Source organism: Lissotriton helveticus, chromosome 3_1 (assembly GCF_964261635.1).
Source record: "Lissotriton helveticus chromosome 3_1, aLisHel1.1, whole genome shotgun sequence".
Lineage (NCBI taxonomy): Eukaryota > Metazoa > Chordata > Amphibia > Caudata > Salamandridae > Lissotriton > Lissotriton helveticus.
Window position 1 is genome coordinate 883,595,729 of NC_136061.1, and position 17,360 is coordinate 883,613,088.

At 45.3% G+C, this 17,360-nt stretch overlaps 1 protein-coding gene across 1 annotated transcript in view; it reads left to right on the plus strand.

Moving 5' to 3' along the window:
• Window positions 1-17,360, plus strand: part of GNL2 (G protein nucleolar 2) — a 295,764-nt gene that overhangs the window by 157,705 nt on the left and 120,699 nt on the right. Inside the window, exon 11 of the mRNA XM_078683329.1 lies at window positions 9,672-9,797. Coding sequence (XP_078539455.1) covers window positions 9,672-9,797 — 126 coding nt within the window. The remainder of the gene's footprint in view (window positions 1-9,671; window positions 9,798-17,360) is intronic.

A 17,360-nucleotide genomic window follows, 5' to 3' on the forward strand; every position in this document is an offset into this window, starting at 1 on the left:
GGTGGTGGAGTAGGAGTAGTAGGTGGAGTGGGAGCAGTAGGAGTAGTAGTAGGTGGTGGAGTGGGAGTAGTAGGAGTAGTAGTAGGTAAGTGGTGGAGTAGTAGTAGTAGGTGGTGGAGTAGGAGTAGTAGGTGGTGGAGTAGTAGGTGGTGGAGTAGGAGTAGTAGTAGGTGGTGGAGTAGGAGTATTAGGTGGTGGAGTAGGAGTAGTAGTAGGTGGTGGAGTAGTGGGTGGTGGAGTAGGAGTACTAAGAGTAGTAGTAGGTGGAGTAGTAGGTGGTGGAGTAGTAGTAGTAGGTGGTGTATTTGCAGTAGGTGGAGTAGGAGTAGTAATAGGTGGAGTAGTAGTAGTTGGTGGAGTAGTAGTAGGTGCAGTAGTAGGTGGAGTATTACTAGGTGTAGTAGGTGGAGTAGTAGTAGGTGGAGTAGGAGAAGTAGTAGTAGGAGTACTAGGTGGTGCTGAAGTAGTAGGAGTAGTAGGTGGTGGAGTAGTAGTAGGAGTAGTAGGTGGTGGAGTAGGAGTAGTAGGTGGTGGAGTAGGAGTAGTAGTAGGTGGTGGAGTAGTAGGAGTAGTAGGTGGTGGAGTAGTAGTAGTAGGAGTAGTAGGTGGTGGAGTAGTAGTAGGTGGTGGAGTAGGAGTAAGGAATAAGAGGAGTAGGGGTAGGTGATGGAGTAGTAGTAGGAATAGTAGTAGTAGGTTGTGTAGGAGTATTAGGTGGTGGAATAGGAGTAGTAGGTGGTGGAGTAGGAGTAATAATAGTAGTAGGTGGTGGAGTAGTAGTAGGTGGTGGAGTAGGAGTAGTAGTAGGTGGTGGAGTAGGAGGTGGAGTAGGAGTAGTAGGTGGAGTGGGAGTAGAAGGAAGTGGAGTAGACGTATTAGGTGGTGGAGTAGGAGTAGTAGGTGGTGGAGTAGTAGTAGGTGGTGAAGTAGGAGGAGTAGTAGATGGTGGAGTAGGAGTAGTAGTAGGTGGTGGAGTAGGAGTAGTAGTAGGTGGTGGAGTGGGAATAGTAGGAGTAGTAGTAGGTGAGTAGGTGGTGGAGTAGTAGTAGTAGGTGGTGTAGTAAGAGTAGTAGGTGGTGTAGTAAGAGTAGTAGGTGATGGAGTAGGAGTAGGTGGTGGAGTAGGAGTAGTGGGTGGTAGAGTAGGAGTACTAAGAGTAGTAGTAGGTGGTGAAGTAGTAGGTGGTGGAGTAGTAGTAGGTGGTGGAGTATTTGCAGTAGGTGGAGTAGGAGTAGTAGTAATAGGTGGAGTAGTAGTAGTTGGTAGAGTAGAAGTAGTAGGTGGTGGAGTAGGAGTAGTAGGTGGTGTGGGAGTAGGAGTAGTAGTTGATGTAGTAGTAGTAGGAGTAGTAGTAGCAGGTGGTGGAGTAGTAGGTGGTGGAGTAGGAGTGGGAGTAGGTGGTGGAGTAGTAGGAGTAGTAGGTGGTGGAATAGGAGTAGTAGGAGTAGTAATAGTAGTAGGTGGTGGAGTAGGAGGTGGTGGAGTAGGAGTAGTAGTAGTAGGTGTAGTAGTAGGAGAAGGAGGAGTAGTGGTAGGTTGTGGAGTAGTAGTAGTAGTAGGTGGTGGAGTAGTAGTATTAGTAATAGAAGGTGGTGGAGTAGGAGTAAGAGTAGCAGTAGTAGGAGTAGTAGTAGGTGCTGGAGTAGTAGTAGGTGTAGTAGTAGTAGGTGCTGGAGTAGTAGCAGTTGTAGTGGGTGGTGGTGAAGGAGTAGTAGGTGGTGTAGGAGGAGTAGTAGGTGGTGGAGTAGTAGGTGGTGGAGTAATAGTAGTAGTAGCAGTAGGTGGTGGAGTATGAGTAGTAGGTGGTGGAGTAGTAGTAGATGGTGGGGTAGGAGTAGTAGGTGGTGGAGTAGGAGTAGTAGGTGGTGGAGTAGTAGGAGTAGTAGTAGGTGGTGGAGTAGGAGGAGTAGGTGGTGGAGTAGGAGGAGTAGTAGGAGTAGGTGGTGGAGTAGTAGGTGGTGGAGTAGTAGTAGGAGGAGTAATAGTAGTAGGTGGTGGAGTATGAGTAGTATGTGGTGGAGTAGTAGCAGGTGGTGGACTAGGAGTAGTAGATGGTGGAGTAGGAGTAGTAGGTGGTGGAGTAGTAGGTGGTGGAGTAGGAGTAGAGGAAGTGGTGGAGATGGAGTCGTAGGAGTAGTAGTTGTAGGTGGTGAAGTAGGAATAGTAGGTGGTGGGGTAGGAGTAGTAGTAGGTGGTGGAGTAGTAGGTGTTGGAGTAGTAGGTGTTGGAGTAGTAGGTGTTGGAGTAGGAGGTGTTGGAGTAGGTGGTGGAGTAGGAGTAGGTGGTGGAGTAGGAGTAGGTGGTAGAGGAGGAGGAGTTGTAGGAGGTGGAGTACAAGTAGTAGGTGGTGGAGAAGGAGTAGTAGGTGGTGGAGTAGGAGTAGTAGTAGGTGGTGGAGTAGTATTAGGTGGAGTATTAGTAGTAGGTGGAGTAGTAGGTGGAGTATTACTAGGTGTAATAGGTGGAGTAGTACTAGGTGTAGTAGGTGGAGTAGGAGAAGTAGTAGTAGGAGTAGTAGGTGGTGGTGAAGTAGTAGGTGGTGGTGAAGTAGTAGGAGTAGTAGGTGGTGGTGAAGTAGTAGGAGTAGTAGGTGGTGGAGTAGTAGTAGGAGTAGTAGGTGGTAGAGTAGGAGTAGTAGGTGGTGGAGTAGGAGTAGTAGGTGGTGTAGGAGGTGGTGGAGTAGGTGTAGTAGGAGTAGGTGGTGGAGTAGGTATAGTAGGAGTAGGTGGTGTAGTAGGAGTAGTAGGTGATGGAGTAGGAATAGTAGGTGGTGGATTAGGAGGAGTAGGAGTAGTGGTAGTAAATGGTGTAGTAGGAGTAGTATTTGGTGTAGTAGGGGTGGAGTAGGAGTAGTAGGGGGTGGAGTAGGAGTAGTAATGGGGTGGAGTAGGAGTAGTAGGGGGTGGAGTAGTAGTAGGTGGTGGAGTAGGCGTAGTAGGTGGTGGAGTAGCAGTAGGAGTAGTAGGAGTAGGTGGTGTAGTAAGAGTAGTAGGTAGTGGAGTAGGAATAGTAGGTGGTGGAGGAGTAGTAGTAGGACTAGTAGTAGGTGGTGGAGTAGGAGTAAAAGGTGGTGGGGTAGTAGGAGTAGTAGGTGGTGGAGTAGGAGTAGTAATTAGCATTTCTTACAAAGCCCTTGGACTATACCAATTTCTGCTGAAAGGCAATATATTTCTCCATGTGTTCCTATACCTGGCGTGTCACGCAGTTTGGTGCTTGATTACCCTCTATGTTAAACAAGCATTTGCAATGCAATAGGTCTCGCAGTTACGCAAGTTTGAACTATTGGCATTGTAAATGTATATGCGTTTTATTTATATATTTAAAACAAAACCCAAAATAAAAGGCCTAGCCATTTACAATACTACCCTAATTCCCTTACCTTTTATCTGCATATCTTCCCCTTCATTCTAATCTAAATACTCCATCAGTACAACACATCTTACTCACAAACATATACAATATATGTTGCCCTCTACCAAACACATGTAGTTTACAGTTAGACACAATAAGTCTTTATATATCACATTAGGCCATTTAGTACTATCTTTTTACTTTTATTTACAATTACAATTCATTTTCATTATGTTTTACAAAATAAAAACAACACACAAAAAAACAATGTCATTTACAATATCAATAGCTCTAAATAATGTCACTGCGAGACCTATTGCATTTTTAATGCTTGTTTTTTTATTGGGAGCTATTCCATCCCTCCAAAATGGAAAAAGGCTACATCATGACTGATTCATGTCAAACAAACATCTTATATCTTTAGAAAATTGCTCTGCTGTTTACCCTGCATTGAATCTTTCACTTCACTCTTACTTGATAATGCAAGTTAACAAGTTCAAAATATGTGGCATTTGTATCTGAAGAAGGTATTATCCAGTCACATATTTAGGTGAAATATGTAGTTGTTCTTCACCCATTTTTAAATAATAACATTTAATTTGGTTCTCCAAAAGTTGGAGCAGTGTTCTTTAAAAGCATATTTTATTGTGAATAATGAACAAATGGCAGAATCATTATTATAGTAATGCAGATTAATCTCTGAGCTTACTGAACTTGTACAGTTATACAATGCCTACATATACCCTGGCTGACTATTTGCAGAATTCCCACATAGTCCTAATTTAAAAATGAATTATTATATAAACTGGCACCTTAAGCTCATATTCCAGACATTTCAGAGTTGTTTTCTCTTATACTACTTCCTGAGACTTGGCTACTTTTTTTTACAAGCCTTTCTCGATTGCCACACTACTTTCAGAAATGTTGTATAAAATGCAGGAAAAATAATTTGTTTTTGTTACCTACACTTTTAGAAAATGCACTTATTCCTATTTGGTTAATGTAGAATAAATGTGTTAAAGGCACTCTTCAACAGGGGCGCGGGTTGGTTGTAGGAAGCTGGCTCTTCATATACTGCACTAAATGAAGTGCACTGTGTAGCGAGTACAGACAATCCATAGTGGGTTACATGGCTTTCTTCAAAAATCCCAAGTGCTCTATTTTGTGATAGTGTGGTTGAGCAGCTTAAGGGTAGTGTTGAGCATTTGTTGTACACAGGCAGTCAATAAATGGGACACACATTCAATAAAGAAATCTAGCACCAATTTATAAACATACTGATTTGTATATTATTTTAGGCACCAAGATCTTCGTGATCAGGCCAGTACTTTTTAGGATGGGTTTTTAACATGTAAATACTGTATTTGCAGTAATGTTAACCTATGGAGAAAACATATACTGCATTGGACCACTTGTTAACGACTTACAGGAATGATCTTCGGGACTTAAGGTAAGTAGGGTCCAAGGTCCAGGACAGCACCAACAGGTCACCTCGGGTGCCCAGGTGAAGAGATGCTTTTTGGTGTTGGGCGGCCCGTTGAAATCAATGTGAAAGGGTACCTGTAAAAATAAGCTGCAAATGGAGACTGGGGAGCCAGTAGGTTAGAAGCCAAAGGGGTCTCTGGTCTTTAGGGTCTCTGGAGCCAGAATGCACCGTCGGTTGATCTGTACTCGGGCTGTGGGGCTCGTGTGCATTGGTCTTTGATCTGACTGGTCACTGTGGTCAGAGACACTATGTTTGGATGAACCCACAGAAAGAGGCTGCAGGCAGGGACTGGGAAACCAGTCCAGCAGAACTCAAAGGTGAGCTCGGTTCTTGGGGGACTCTGGGTGCTAGAGACACCGTTGGTTCACTTGGACTTTAGCTGTGGGACTCGGATGCAGAGGTGCTTTTAGGTGACGGGTCGCGGCAGTCGAGGCACTTGCTTCAGGTGACGACCTGGAGATGGGGACCCAACAGGACAGCTGGGCCACTCTGGATGATGACTTGCGCGGTGCTAACGTCTCATCAGCTGATCGTGCTCTGTGGGGTCAGTGTCTGGATTGGACCACCAACAAGTATTGGCTGCTGCAAGGGGTACGGTACCCAAGGTATTGGTGCTAGAGGGCTCCCGGAGGGCTAGCATCTCGTTACTTGCTGGGGAGAAAGGGCTGACTTGTGGGAGCACGGAACACCTTTTCCTGGGTGGCTGCTGCGTCAATGAGGCTGGGGGTCAGCTGCTTGGTAAACCGCAGCTTGTACTTAAGGTGCCTGCAGAATGTAGGGGTGTTGACACCAAATGCCGTAGGCTTCAGTGAAGCCATTATGTAGCTGGTTAACTCATAATGACCAGTGCCCAGTACATACCTGAACATGGCTTCCCTCTTCACTTTCAATATCTAGTAGTTTGGACTAGACATCAAAGGGGCATATTCGCTCTGGCAGATCTGTGCTCACATATGATATAATACTCCCAGCCTTAGGGCTGTACGGCCTGCTATAGGAATTACTTACATATATCATATACAGTGACTTGGGCATGGCACACAGGGGTGTGTGCCATATCGTGTTTTCACCATGGTTTGCATCATGTCATGCAGCCTGCATTGGCAGTCTACCAGCAGTTTGTATGGGGTGTCCGATACGGTGGCAAAATACGTGCTGCAGTCCTTAGGGGGCCCTCTGTGGTACCCCTGCCATAGGTAACAGGGGTACCATTTACTAGGGAATTACAGGGGTGCCATAGTGTATGCCAATTGTATCACAGCTGTATCTTTTACCTAGTATTAGGGAAAGAACATTTTTACTAGGGCCTGGTTAGCATGCTTCCAATGCACTTTCTGTCATAAACATCAGTATTGGTGAGCCAAAAGTGGGGGGTGAGCATGACAAAAGGGCACTTTCCTACACCACCCCCCTTTAAGGATAGAGAATGAGCCTAACCTTTCCCAAGAGAGTCTTCACTGTCTAAGCAGAGGAACCTGGAAAGTCCATCTGCATTGGCATGGTCAGTCCCAGGTCTGTGTTCCTCTGTAAAGTCTGTTCCATGTAGGTTATATGTATCACCTCAGCAGTTCGTGATTTTCACCTTTCATTTGCATCTGCCATTTGAGAGGCCTGAGGTCAGTGTGAACTAGGAAGTGAGTACTAAACAGGTATGGTCTCAGCTTCTTCAGGGACCAAACCAGAACAGAGGCTTCCCTCTCAATGGTACTCCAACGCTGTTCTCTGGGGAGTAACCTCCTGCTAATAAAAGCAACAGACTAGTGCTGGCCACTGTCATTGGCCTGGAATAGACCTGCCTCATCCCATGCTCAGAAGCATCTGTCTGAACATGTAATTGCTTGGTATAGTCTGGAGCTTTCAGAATGGAGCACATTGCCTCCTTCATAGTGTCAAAAGCCTTTTGACAGCTCTTTGTTCAGTTTACTTTCTTGGGTTATTTCTTTGAAGTTAATTCTGTGAGGGGTGCCATATCCCTTAATAATCCTATTGTAGTACCTAATCAAGCCAAGGAATGCCCTGACCTGCAGAGCCTTAAGTACCTTTCCCAGGTGGATCAGGTGTTCCTGCAAGGTGGAGCTGTAAACTGCAATATCATCAATATATGCTGCTCTAAAAAACTTCAACCCAGTCAGGGCTTTGTTCATCATCCTTTGGAAAGTGGCAGGGCCATTCTTTCTTTAAGCCAGGTGGCATCACATTGAACTGATAATGCCCATTTTGGGGTTGAGAATCCGGACTTCTCTTTTGCTCCTGGGGACAGACCAATCTGCCAGTACCATGATGTTAAATCAAAAGTACAGAGAAACCTGGCTGCCCCAACCTGTCAATCAATTCAACAGTTCTAGGAATTGGGTGTGCATCTGTCTTGGTTAGTGCATTGAGGCCCCTATAGTCCACACAAAACCTCAACTCTTGTTTTCCACCCTTGAAATGAGGCTTTGGGACTAAGCCAACTGGGCTGGCCCAGGGGCACTCAGAGGCTTCAATTACTTTCAATTCCAACAGCTTGCTGACTTCAGCCCTGATGCTCTATTTGACTTGGTCAAACTGCCTATATATTTTAGTTGTGACTTGTAGACTGTACCCAGTGTCCAAATCATGATTAAGCCAGCGTGTTTGACGAGGGTTCAATGAGAAGAGATCAGCATACTGGTTCAAGTCTTGCCTGCATTCAGTTTGCTGTTGGACAGGGAGGGTGTCTGAAAAGACAACTCTTTCTACTGTCTAATCTTTAGGGTTGTAAATGTAAATGTACCGGTATTTATAGAGCGCACAGCTACTTCCCTGAGGTAGTGTCCCGGCGCTCTCCGTATACCGCTTAGGAACCCTTCCTGGTTTTCCCTGTGAGTGTCCACTCCTGGGTACCCCCAGGGTGAAACCAGGCATCCCAGCGCTTTTGGTCAGAGTCGCAGAGTGGGACCCATGATTAGAATAGGCACCGAGGGGAGAATGATCAGGTCCGAGGAAATTGAGCCCATGAACCGCCGAGGCAGGTATCTGCATCAGGGTCTGCCGCTCTAACCATTTGAGCAACACTTCTCCAGTAAGAGAGAGGAGGACAGGAAGAGGTTCACTCTTTTCTTCTGATCCTCATCAGTGACCATCAGCATGGTCATATCAGCCCTGTCATGATGGGGTATAATGTGGTTCACACGGATGACCCTTTTGGGGCTCCTAGGAGTGCCAAGGTCCAGCAGATAGGTGACCTCCCCTTTTCTTTCAAGGTTAGGGTAGATTCCCCTTCATTTATTCTGGAAGGCCCTGTGTGCAACAGGTTCCAGACCCTACACCCTCTGCCCCGGCTGGAAGTCCACCTGTCCAGTCTTTTGATCGCAACAGAGCCTTGCATCAAGATTTTTTTGTTTGGGCTTTTTCCATTTATTCAGCTATCTTCGAATGAAGGCCAATCACATAGTCTACTATGTCAAGTTTGGGTTCTTTGAAAGGCCTCTCCCAGCCTTCCATTTCCAGACTCAATGGACCTCTCATAGAATGTCCAAACGTGCCAGCATAACTCTGGTTAAAATACTGTGTGCCTTGAGAGGGTTCATTTGAAAATCACTACACTTGCAGGTTTTTCTAGAGGGATTCTTTCCTGTAGGACGTCGTGGCCCCCTGCTGGCCCCCTGCTGGCCCATTAATGGCCCATTTCAAGGTGACCCCAAGATCGGGACAACCCTATGTGTAGGAGTCTATCCCTACCTACTTACTAGATATTAGGTGTTTTTTTACAGTATAAATATAATCCAAGGAGTCTTACGTAGTGTCTTTGTTTGCTGCTGCATTTGTTTTTTACACACTTGCACTGCACGTTCTTTTCACTTTATTGTGAGCACTGGATCTTATTTGATACTATTTGATTGATATCCTTTGAATATTCTGCAGTAATAAATATGCACTAAATAAAATGTGTGCACATATCGTACGCAGTGACTTCGTCCTGGCAGACAGGGTTGTGTGCCATGTCGTGTTTCACCTTGTTTCGCTCCATGTTACGTAGCCTGCATTGCCAGTCGCTTTCAATTTGTATGGGGGTTCCTTAGGGTGGCATAAAACATGCTGCAGCCCTTAGGGACCCTCTGTGGTACAATTTACTAGGGACTTACAGGGGTGCCAAAGAGTATGCCGATTGTATCACAATTGTATATTTTGCTTTGTTTTAGGGAAAGTGGATTGGCACTGTGGCCTGATTAACAGGCTTCCAGTGCACTTCCACTCAGAAATATCAGTATTGGTGAGCATAAAGTGGGGGTGACCATGACAAAAAGGGCACTTTACTACAGGGATGAACTGAGAACTTGTTGCGATCTGTGAGTGGCTGTTTACTGAATAACATTATTTTGACATTCTTCTGTGTACCCATTACGGAAACACATTGATGTTGCCACATGACACGCACATGTATTAACAGATGCACATTAAAAAGTACATACTTTGAGAGACACATAAAAGTATGTGGAGCAGTAAAGCAGATTTATGATTACAAAGTTTAAGGCCTCTAACATTGTATCTACAAAGTGATATTTGTCGTTGCAACCTCATGTTAATCCTTCGACAGCAAAGGAGAGAAGATCCTGATGAGTGTGGCCCTGCTTTTGGAGCGCTACTACCAGGACTGATTAAAAGATCTACTTTCCTGATTTGCCCGTTAGTTAATGCATTGTGTTGCGCTCCTGCTCCCTAAGTCATCATGTATCACTGCCTATTCTGAAGAGTGTCAAATATTCCTCTGCTTGTCACGCAGGGGGCATGAGACCATCTCCATTCTATTTGGATGGAGAGCATGCCTCACATCTTGCTTGGCAATGCCCCTCACATTCTTTTGTTTTTTCAGGGTGGAGAACCAGACCTACCTACTGTCTCCAAGATGGTACTCAATGATTGGCAGAGGGGCCGGATACCTTTCTTTGTAAAACCCCCAAATGCAGAGACCGTTCCACAGACACAAGTACATCCAGAGGTAGAGTACATTTAATTTCTCTATTTATTTTCTACTATATCATATTACGTGATAATGGGACTGTTGTGTGAGCTTATCGGATCATATTTTCTATGAAATTCATTTCATTTCATTTTATGCAACCTTAAAGCCGCTAAAGTCTCCAACAACTTATCCTATTTTATGGTAAAAGTAAATGAGGAAAAGCAGTCTTTGAAGTTGCCTGCCTTTACATCAGACTAAACCATTTTAAAGCTGAAGAATTCTTTCATGTTGAATACAATAATATGTTACACACAATGAAACAATGATCTCTTTTTACAGTGTTCTAAAAGCTCTCTTTGGCTGCCTACCAAATATACTTTCATTGCACACTAAAGTTTTGTCTACAATCTGTGAATAGATTAGTACAAAACAATTAACAGTTTCTTAACAAATTAATGGTGGAAAGAGTTTGCATTACTGAATGTGGACATTGATAGCAGTATTGGGAGCAGAGTGACAATTTATTTTTAGAAAGGTGGGCTTCTAGGTTTTTTACAGGTATGGTACTAGTTGATTATTAGATAATAATTCTTGTTTGAATCTCTTTCAAATTATTAGCATTATTGCCTATTAAACATGAAATAAACTTTGAGAACCACCATGCTTTTACCTTATGCCTCAAATTCCATTTTAAACCATAGGGACTTGGAGCATTTCCGTCCCCAGAAAGGTACTGCCTACCTACTTTCAGTGGACCATTTTGTTTGTTTTGGTTTCATTTGGTGAAGCTAGCACCATATCACATCACTTCTGACAAGCGGGATGCCTTGACCCTAGCTAAACTATTACTAGCCCCATACACACTTGGATTGTCATCTGCTCAGAAATTGCTACTTTTTCCTGCAGATTCCTCACCTCTGAATGTCTGGAGCACCAGACTGGATCAGGAAACCTCTTACATAGATCTCCAGTGCTGATAGAGGGTGCTGGCTATGTGACACTGAAAGTGGAGTCCTGGTGACATCACTGAAGCCAAATTAGACCCACCGTGGCAGCCTGACTCCAGCTTTGTTTTTTGTCATCTTTTGACGCAGGGCCAGAACGTTTCCCCTCTGTTTCGGAGGTGATTTTTCTACTCTCTTACCCATTTGCTAAACAGTGCTTTAGGGATGTACTCCCACCAAAGAAAACTTAGATGTTCGAGGCCTGTGGGCTGCTGAATTCATATCTGTGCATAGATCGCCGCCTAGTGTTGGGTCCGGATGATTGCACATTGTTGTACTGGAAGAGTCTTCGAAGTATCACGAGATAGGTGGCTCCTCCCTCGGACTACAGTGCGCATGGGCATCCTCTCCATCCTCAGATTGTTTTTTTCCGCCATTGGGTTCGGATGTATTTTCCTTTACTCGAAGTTCGGAATAGAAACTACACTTTCTAGAGGCCAAAAAGCCTTCGGTATCGTCGGTATTGTCTCGAATCTGTGCCGACAGCTTATTTACAAACTTTATTCAACTTGGGACGTCGAATCGGGCCGCGGGCCTTCTCGGCGCCACGCGACCAGTCGTCGATGAAACGGAGCCCATTTAAAAGATGCCCTCTTTGTAACTCTAAATACCCACATATCGATAAACACCCTGTATGTAACAAGTGTTTATCTCCAGAACATAATGAATCCGACTGCCTAGCCTGTGCCCAATTTCGTTCCAAAAAGACACTTCGGACTCGACGGGCCGCTAGACTAACCATGCAGAGACAGGCGCCAGAGCCAGAAAATATCTTCGACGACGAAGAAGATCTTGTCGAAGCCGGAGAATATGAATAACAGTCGGATCAAGGTTCGGAGCATGACTCAGACTACTACATCGACAAGGAAGAAGACATCGTCGAGGTAGGGGACGACGAACAAGGGATCGGAGCCGTAGAGGACGACTCCAGTGATGAAACGGGGCCAACCGTGAGTACGGCGCCCCATACCTATACCTCCATGGTTCCACAGGCTCAGGTCGAGGCATCGCCACAAGGCCTTAGCCAAGATCTCGAAAGACATTCTATAGCCCCGCAATACAGCTCGGCTAAGAATATTATAAAAGAGCCATCGGATCAAAGTACTCCAAAATTGGTAATATCGAAACCAAAAGTGGTACAACCAAAAACGAAACCGAAACTGATCCACAGCACAGTCTTCGGACCACACTAAGTCGATCCATCGGAGTTGAGACCGAAGAAACTCATCGACAATACGGTCTTCGGGCCAAACTATGTCGATCCATCGGAGTCGACTACAAGGGTCGTCGAGCCGAAAACCAGCGCCCCTATATCTACTCTGAGAAAAAAGGTTGTCGAACCGAAAACATCGGCGTCGAGAGCCACCATCACAAAAAAGGGACTCGATCCGAAGAAGGTCATCGAACCAAAACAAAAAGGCGACAAAGCAATGGCTCTGCAAAACAAAACAGTCGAGCCAAAGAAAATCGACCCGAAAAAGGCCATCGAACCCAAACAAAAGGGCGTCGATCCGAAATCACGGGTTCCAAAATCAACACAAGGACACAAAGCCATAATCGAAACGAGAAAAAAAACTGTCCAAACGGAAAAAACTTCGGCTCCGAAGAAACAGGCACTACCGAAACAAACTGTAGTACCACAGAAGGACATCGGACCGATTAAGTTTGGCCTCCCACCTTCCTCGAAAACAAAGGCGGTCGACCCAAAAACCGGCATCGAACCGAAGCAAACGAAACAAGACATTGGCAAAAACACCCAGAACTGCTGATCAGGAAGTCTTACATCCAGACCCTGAATCAGTTGAGCAGTCAAAACTTTACATTGACCCTAACTCTGGGAAACTCACTCTCTACAAAAGGAAGATCAGACCAGAGACTGAGAAATAAACTTATACTATACCACTCAAAAAGAAAAGGGACTGTTCTACTTCACCTATTCTATTTGAGCCTATTCAGCCAACTAGGCCTAACCCATACTCATATACACCCACACACTCCGATGAAGAGGTGGATGAGGATTATGATCAGGAATACAACTACCCAGTAGACACTGACCAAGACAGTAACACTCAACCATGGGTTGACCCAGTACATCCCGGGGACTCTCAACCCATTCCTGATACATCTGCATACCCTGCTAGGCCTTCTCCTACAGAGGACACAGCTGCTTTTAATTCACTAATCGAAAGGGCAGCCCACAATCACAATGTAGACATGCATGCAGACCCTGTGGAGGAAGAATTCCTCTTTGACACTTTTGCCACATCAGAAAGATCTGTTAAGACACTGCCAATGTTAAAAGGGGTACTTAAACATGCAGGAGACATATTTAAAGATACCACTAGGGCAAGGTCATTAACCCAAGAACAGAGAGGAAATACAGGCCAGCGCAATTAGACCCTACATATATTAAGGGACAACTGCCTTTGGATTCTTTGTTGGTAGTAAATGCACGTAAACGTGCAAACTCTCAAACAACTGGAGAAGCCCCACCGCCTGACAAAGAATCAAAGATCTTCGAGGCATCAGGGAAAAGGGTAGCCGCACAGGCAGCTAACATATGGAGAATATCTAACACGCAAGCCCTGTTAGCTAGGTCTGACAGGGTACACTATGACACCTTAGAAACACTTCTCCAGCATTTACCTGACCTTTACAAGCAACAAGCTGAACAACTAGTACAGGAGGGAAAGCTAATCACTAACGCCTCCATTAAATGTGCCTTAGATGTAGCAGACACTGCTGCCAGGTCTATTAACACCAGTGTTATGATCAGGAGACATGCGTGGCTAAGTATCTCTGGTTTCAAAAATGAAGTCCAGTCCACTTTGTTAAACCAGCCAGTCAATCTTGACTACTTATTTGGTCCAGGGGTAGATACAATCCTGGACAAAATGAAAAAAGACACTGAGACAGCTAAGTCTATGGGAGCCCTACAGTCACAACAACATAGAGGCTCCTTTCGTCGCTCAAATTAAAGGGGTGCTGCAAGAGGCAACTGATCACAGCAGACCACAAACTACAAGGGAAACACACAAACCACCTACAATAAAAACAATAGAGGTGGATACCGCGGCAATAACAACAAAGGCAGAGGACGAGGGAATAACACCACCAGATCCTCTACCAACACAAAACAGTGACTCCTTAGCGCTACCCCCAGACCACATAACACCAGTCGGAGGACGATTACAGCAATTCCTACCAGTCTGGCAAAACATCACTACAGACAAATGGGTAAGGCAAATTATCCAGAATGGCTATTGCCTAGAGCTAACCTCCACACCACCCAACATACCTCCAAAACAACGTCCTATGTCTGTAGAACACCTCAACTTATTGCAGCAAGAAGTCATCAGCATGCTGCAAAAAGGGGCCATGGAACTAGTACCATTAGAACATCAAGGTACAGGGGTATATTCACTATACTTCCTCATCCCCAAGAAAGGCGGGTCGCTCAGACCAATATTGGACCTCGGGCCCCTAAATCATTACATGTTATCAGAGCATTTTCATATGCTCACTCTACAACAAGTGTTACCACTGTTGCAGCAAGGAGACTTCCTCGCAACCTTGGACCTCAAAGACGCATATTTCCATATCCCGATACATCCTGCTCACAGGAAGTATCTCACGTTCTCGTTACTAAATCAACATTACCAATTCAAAGTCCTTCCATTTGGTGTAACAACAGCTCCAAGAGTGTTCACAAAATGCCTAGCGACAGTGGCTGCACATTTAAGGAGACAACATATTCATGTCTATCCGTACCTGGACGACTGGCTAATACAAGCAAAGTCAGCCCAGCAGTGTGCCAGCACATGTCAAAAACAATTCACCTACTGCACAGCCTAGGCTTCACGTTGAACTACCAAAAATCTCACCTTCAGCCATCCCATGTACAGCAGTACCTGGGAGCAACAATAAATACTCTAACAGCAAAAGCATACCCAAACGCTGCAAGAATAAACAGTATGCAGCTACTAATCCAAAGGTTCAAGCCCCAACACTCGCTCTCTGCCCGAGTGTTTATGCAACTCATAGGCATGATGGCTTCGTGCATCTTCATAGTCCCTCATGCCAGACTACAAATGCGTCCGCTACAGGAGTGCTTAGCACAGCAGTGGAACCAAGCTCAAGGACTATTGAAAGACCTAGTGTTGGTCACCAGTCGTGCATACAACTCTCTGCATTGGTGGAATCCACAAAACCTTTGCAAGGGACGACTGTTCCAAGAGCCTGTACCACAAATAGTGTTGACAACGGACGCATCCCTGATAGGATGGGGAGCCCATGTCCTTCAGTACACAGTGCAGGGCCTATGGACAGCACAACAAAAGAAAATGCACATCAACTTGCTAGAAATGATGGCAATTTTTCTGGCAATGAAAGCGTTCAAAGTACATTCATGCAACAAAGCTGTGTTGATCCGGACGGACAACATGACAACAATGTACTACATACAGAAACAGGGAGGAACACACACAGGAACACAGCTATCACATCTAGCACAAAGCATGTGGAAGTGGGCCATCCAAAGAAACATTTTTCTCATGGCAGAACACCTCCCAGGCAAAGACAACCAAGTAGCGGATCTGCTCAGCAGACACAGCCAACAGCTGCACCAGTGGGAGATTCATCCCACAGTGCTCCAACCATACTTCCAACAGTGGGGACAACCAGAGATATACCTGTTCGCCACAAAAGAAAACGCAAAATGCCAGTACTTTGCCGCCAGGTTTCCACATCCGCAGTCGCAGGGCAATGCGATATGGATGAACTGGTCAGGCAGATTTGTGTACGCTTTTCCCCCAGCACCGTTAATACCGCTAGTAGCACGCAAACTACGCCAGCATTCACCGACACTAATCCTGGTTGCTCCAACATGGGCGAGGCAACCATGGTACGCAACGTTCCTAGAACTTTCCGTGGTGCCTCATCAAAGACTGCGGCTAACACCCACTCTACTCACTCAGAGCCATGGAGACATACAGCACCCAGATCCGCAACAACTGAACCTTGCAATCTGGCTCCTGAAATCTTAGAGTTTGGGTACCTAAATTTACTTCCTGACTGTATGAACATTATCAAAGAGGCAAGAAAACCTACAATCAGAGCTTGTTACGCTGCAAAGTGGAAGCGTTTTGTAATTTACTGCAATAACAATGACATAAACCCACTAGATGCTTCAACGCAAAATATAATTTGCTGTCTTTTGCACCTACATCGTTGCAATCTAGCATATTCGTCTATAAGAATACACTTAGCTGCCATTGCAGCTTATCTTCAGAACAGACAGCATCTTTCGCTATTCAGAGTACCTGCGAATAAGGCATTCATAGAGGGACTCGAAAGAATAATCCCCCCAAAACACCCCCCTTCACCTGTCTGGAACCTAAACATTGTTTTAACCAGACTAATGGGACCACCATTTGAACCATTGCATTCGTGTGAATTACAAATTATTATTTTTTTATATTTCTATTTATTAAAATTTTAAAACATAAACAGTAAAAAAAACAAGGCAATACAATCATTACAAATGGCGAAGCGTCCTGTGAGGAAGGAAAGCAAACAACTTTGATACAATCAACAATACCGGATGGGGGAAAGCGAGGGGAATTGCTTCAGGAGGCATTTTAGCTGAAACAGTAGTTGGAATGTCGGGTCGGGGGAAGGTGGAGTGGTCACGACGTGTGTGAAGGGGGGTGTACATATTTCACCTCAATAGGAGTTCCACTGGCCCCAGCCTTTCCCCCATTTTCGGGGCCTGCCACGTATGTTGTCTTCTCTCTAAACATGCACCAGTCCATGTTTTCCTTCCATGCCAGAACAGTGGGCGGCCTCTGAGATCCCCACAATTGCGCAATATCTCTCTTGGCAATCATATTCCCGAGGGTCACCCACTGAGTCTGAGCCACATCATAGTCCGTCGGCTCCCAAACATTCAACAAGCATCTCCTAGCTTCAGGCAACAACGCAACACCCGTGACCTCTTCCATAACCGCATGCACTCGGTTCCAATAACACACAACCGCCGGGCACTCCCAGAGTATATGGAGAAAAGTGCCCAGTAGGCCTCATCCACGCCTACACATCCCGTCCGAGGAATATCCCATACTAATAAGGCGAGGACCAGTCACATAGATCCGGTGGAGGATTTTAAGCTGCACAAACCGGAGACGAGCCGGAATTGCAACCTCCTTCGGTGAAGATACCGCCGACTGCCAATCCTCATCGTCCAACTCAGACCATCGCCGCTCCAGGCCTCTATGAGACGGTCTAATAGGTCAACCCGATTATTTATCAACTTTTTGTAGATCAGCGAAATTGTACTGTCGGGGACGTACCCGTCCAGTACCCGATCTTCAAGTGGGGATGCCTCCGGGATAGTGGTACCCGACGGAAAAACCGAGGTCAGCGCGTAGCGGACCTGCGCATAACGGAAAAACTCCCTATCACTCAACTCGTATTCCACTTTCAACTCCTCAAAAGTTTTGACCCTGTCCTTGACCCAGACATCATTCACTCTGCATATACCAATCACATCCCACCTATCAAAGCCTTTCGTCTTCCACAGGGAGCCAAGCCTCTC